The sequence below is a fragment of the Phocoena phocoena genome, chromosome 15 (genome assembly GCF_963924675.1).
Source record: "Phocoena phocoena chromosome 15, mPhoPho1.1, whole genome shotgun sequence".
In the NCBI taxonomy this organism is placed as follows: Eukaryota; Metazoa; Chordata; class Mammalia; order Artiodactyla; family Phocoenidae; genus Phocoena; species Phocoena phocoena.
In genome coordinates this window covers 71,436,900-71,440,016 of record NC_089233.1, presented here as the reverse complement: position 1 = coordinate 71,440,016, position 3,117 = coordinate 71,436,900, and the positions used below count along the sequence as shown (strand labels likewise).

At 37.2% G+C, this 3,117-nt stretch overlaps 1 protein-coding gene across 1 annotated transcript; it reads left to right on the top strand.

Annotated features, from left to right (window-relative positions):
* The first annotated feature begins 202 nt into the window (after positions 1-202).
* On the top strand, positions 203-668 carry GTSF1L (gametocyte specific factor 1 like). The gene is given in 3 exon segments (XM_065893606.1): positions 203-481; positions 557-613; positions 615-668. Coding segments are annotated over 3 exon segments (390 nt in total).
* Positions 669-3,117: the final 2,449 nt, after the last annotated feature.

Sequence of the window (3,117 nt, the reverse complement as noted above, 5' to 3'; positions counted from 1 at the left end):
CTAATAGCCCCTTGTCCTTCAACCCACCGCTCGTGGTCTCAAAGAACAGGGAGCACAGGTTGTTCTGACATGCGCCAACAGAGTTCCAAGGGCCAACACTGGCAGAGGACTGCTCCATCTTTCTTACCAAAGGGCTTTTCCACGAAGGACGTTTCATTCTGACTCCGGGCATCGGACTCCTCTGCTTCAAGAACTATTTCCCATGGAGCCAGAAGCCTTAGAAATTTGCCCTTACAACCCTCAACACCGAATCCCACTCAGAAGATTTCAATACCACCTGGCATCATGCAGGAGAAAGAACCCCCAAAAAGCCAAAAAGATGGCCAGCTGCAAATACAACGCCTGCCACGTGTTCCCCATCAAAAAGCTGGAGGAGCACGAGGCTGCCTGTGTCAACAGAAGCACAGTGGAGGAAGAGGACAGCTCGAGCCCTCTGAAGTTCAGCCTTCCGAGTTCAGAGCAGAACGGAAACACACCTCCAGTGTCCCCCTGGCTCCCCAGCTCCGATGTCTGGAATGTAGATAGCACGAATTCCCACCCCATGTTTGTCCTTAAGACTTTTGTTCCCCAAAAGCTTACTTGTGAAATCGACGCGAGAGAGTCAGAGAGAGAGGACCACACCCCATCCCTGACCCCCCGGCCAGAAGATCATCAGACCAGGAGAGTAAACCACCAGCCGCAGAAAGGAGATGCGGGCGTGTTAAATGCATGAAAGCAGATGCAACTCACCAGAATAAAAGGCATACAAAGTCAACTACAGTGGGATGCTTCTTTTTACCTAACGGATAGGTTTAATAACACTCTGCTGACAAAAATGGGACAAAATGGGCACTTTCATAACATTGGTAAGAGAACGTAAGTTGGTGAACTTCCCTGGAGGGCAATTTGACAATAGCTATAAAAATTATCAACGTGATGGAGTAATTCTACTTCTGGGTTTTCCTCCTGTAATATGTTCACACACGTGGACAATGAGGTAAGTACAAGGGTATTCGTGGCAGCATCACGTGTAGCAGCAAAAGGTCCGAACTGATCTAAATATCCGTTGGGAGTATTTGATTAAATAAATGATGGTGCCGCCATGTGAGGGAATAGTATGCTACCGTGAAAAAGAGCGAGGGCTCTCTTTCCGTAAGACGTGGAAAGGCTAAGACATGTTGTTTAACTCAGAGACAAGCACGCTTTTTCCATAAAAGGCCAGAGAGTAAATATTTCAGGCTTTGCGAGTCATATGGTCTCTGTCACAACTATTCAGCTCTGCCTTGGTAACATGACAGCAGCCACAGGAAATATGTAGACCATGAACAGAACTGTTTACAGAAACCGGTAATGGGCTGGATTTGGCCTGTGGTCTGTTGTATGCCAAGCCCTACTGCAACGGATCAAAGCCAAGTCCATGCCACTGTTTTTGTAGATTTGTGGAAGAGGACTGTGTAGGGATGTGTTTGTACTTGCATAGAATTTCTCTTCAAGGGTACATTAGTACAGGGGTCTTCCCACAAAGCCTGAAATGTTCTCTGTCTGATCCCTTACAGAAAATAAGTGCTGCCCTCTTCCCTAACATCAGCTGCCCCAGGGAAGACAACTAGGTGATTGCAGGACAGGGAAGAGAGAGAGAGTTTTTACCTATAGTACCTTTTATATATGAACACACTTGAATGCATCATCTGGTCAAAAAATTAAAATACACATTTTTTCTAAAACAGCAAAAGACTTAAATCTTTTGAAAGTTTTTCAGAAGGAAGTCTTAACTGCTAAGTTTTTTTTAAGTACTCATAACTTTGTCACCCCTGGCCCCTTCAACTGTTTCTACAAAGTGTTACATAAAGATTTCTTCTTGGAAAAAAAGAGAAGTTCTGGGTGTTGGCCCTTGAAATTCCATGGTTAATAAAATGCTTGGACTAGAGAACTGCCACATAGGAAGTAGGTGAAATAAGAAAGTGGTGTGTAGGGCATATAGCCGCAAACTTTAGGTCACCAAGACCAGGAGGGCTTCCCTGGTGGCGCAATGGTTGAGAGTCCGCCTGCCGATGCAGGGGACATGGGTTCGTGCCACTGAGCCTGTGCTCCGCAACGGGAGAGGCCATAACAGTGAGAGGCCCGCATACCGCAAAAAAAAAAAGAAAAAAACAAGACCAGGAAAAAAAGAGTAATTTGGTTTGGTTTATTTTACTATTTTACTATTCTCTATTTTTATATAAATTTGAAATCTTACATAATAAAAATAGTTTAAAATATATTTTAATATATTTACAATATATTTTAATATAAAGATATATTATATCATACAATATTATATATTTTAATAAAAAGTTTTAAAAATACATATATAAATTTGAAATCTTCCATAATAAAAATAGTTTTAAAATATATTTTAATATATTTTTATAATATATTTAATATTATATATAATATATAAAATATATTAGATATATTATAAAAATATATATTGGGGGAGGGATAAATTCGGAGTTTGGGATTGGCAGATACAAATTATTATACATAAAATAGATAAACAGCAAGGTCCTACTGTATAGCACAGGGAACTATATTCAGTATCTTATAATAAACTACAATGGAAAAGAATATGAAAAAGAATATATATATATATATATATATATATATATATATATATATATATAACTGAATCACTTTGCGGTATACCAGAAGCTAACACAATATTGTAAATCAACTATACTTCAATTTTTTTAAATTTAAGCATATATATATTATATTATATATTATGTACAAATGTATATTATATATTATTACAAATGTATATTATATATTATATTTTTAATTAAAAGGTTTAAATATATATTTATATGCAATATATATTTTAAATATATATTATAGAAGATTTCAAATTTATATAAAAATAAGAGAGATAGTAAGATAAACTATATATGCATATATATAGTGTATGTGTATATATATATATATATATATATATATTATATATATATATATACTGAATGCAATGTGGTATCCTGGGTTGGATTCTGGAACAGAAAAAGATATTAGTGGAAAACCTGGTGAAATACAAATGAAGCCTGTAGTTTAGTTAACAGCATTCTACTGATGTGAATTTCTTAGTTTTGCTGAGTGCTTCCCTGG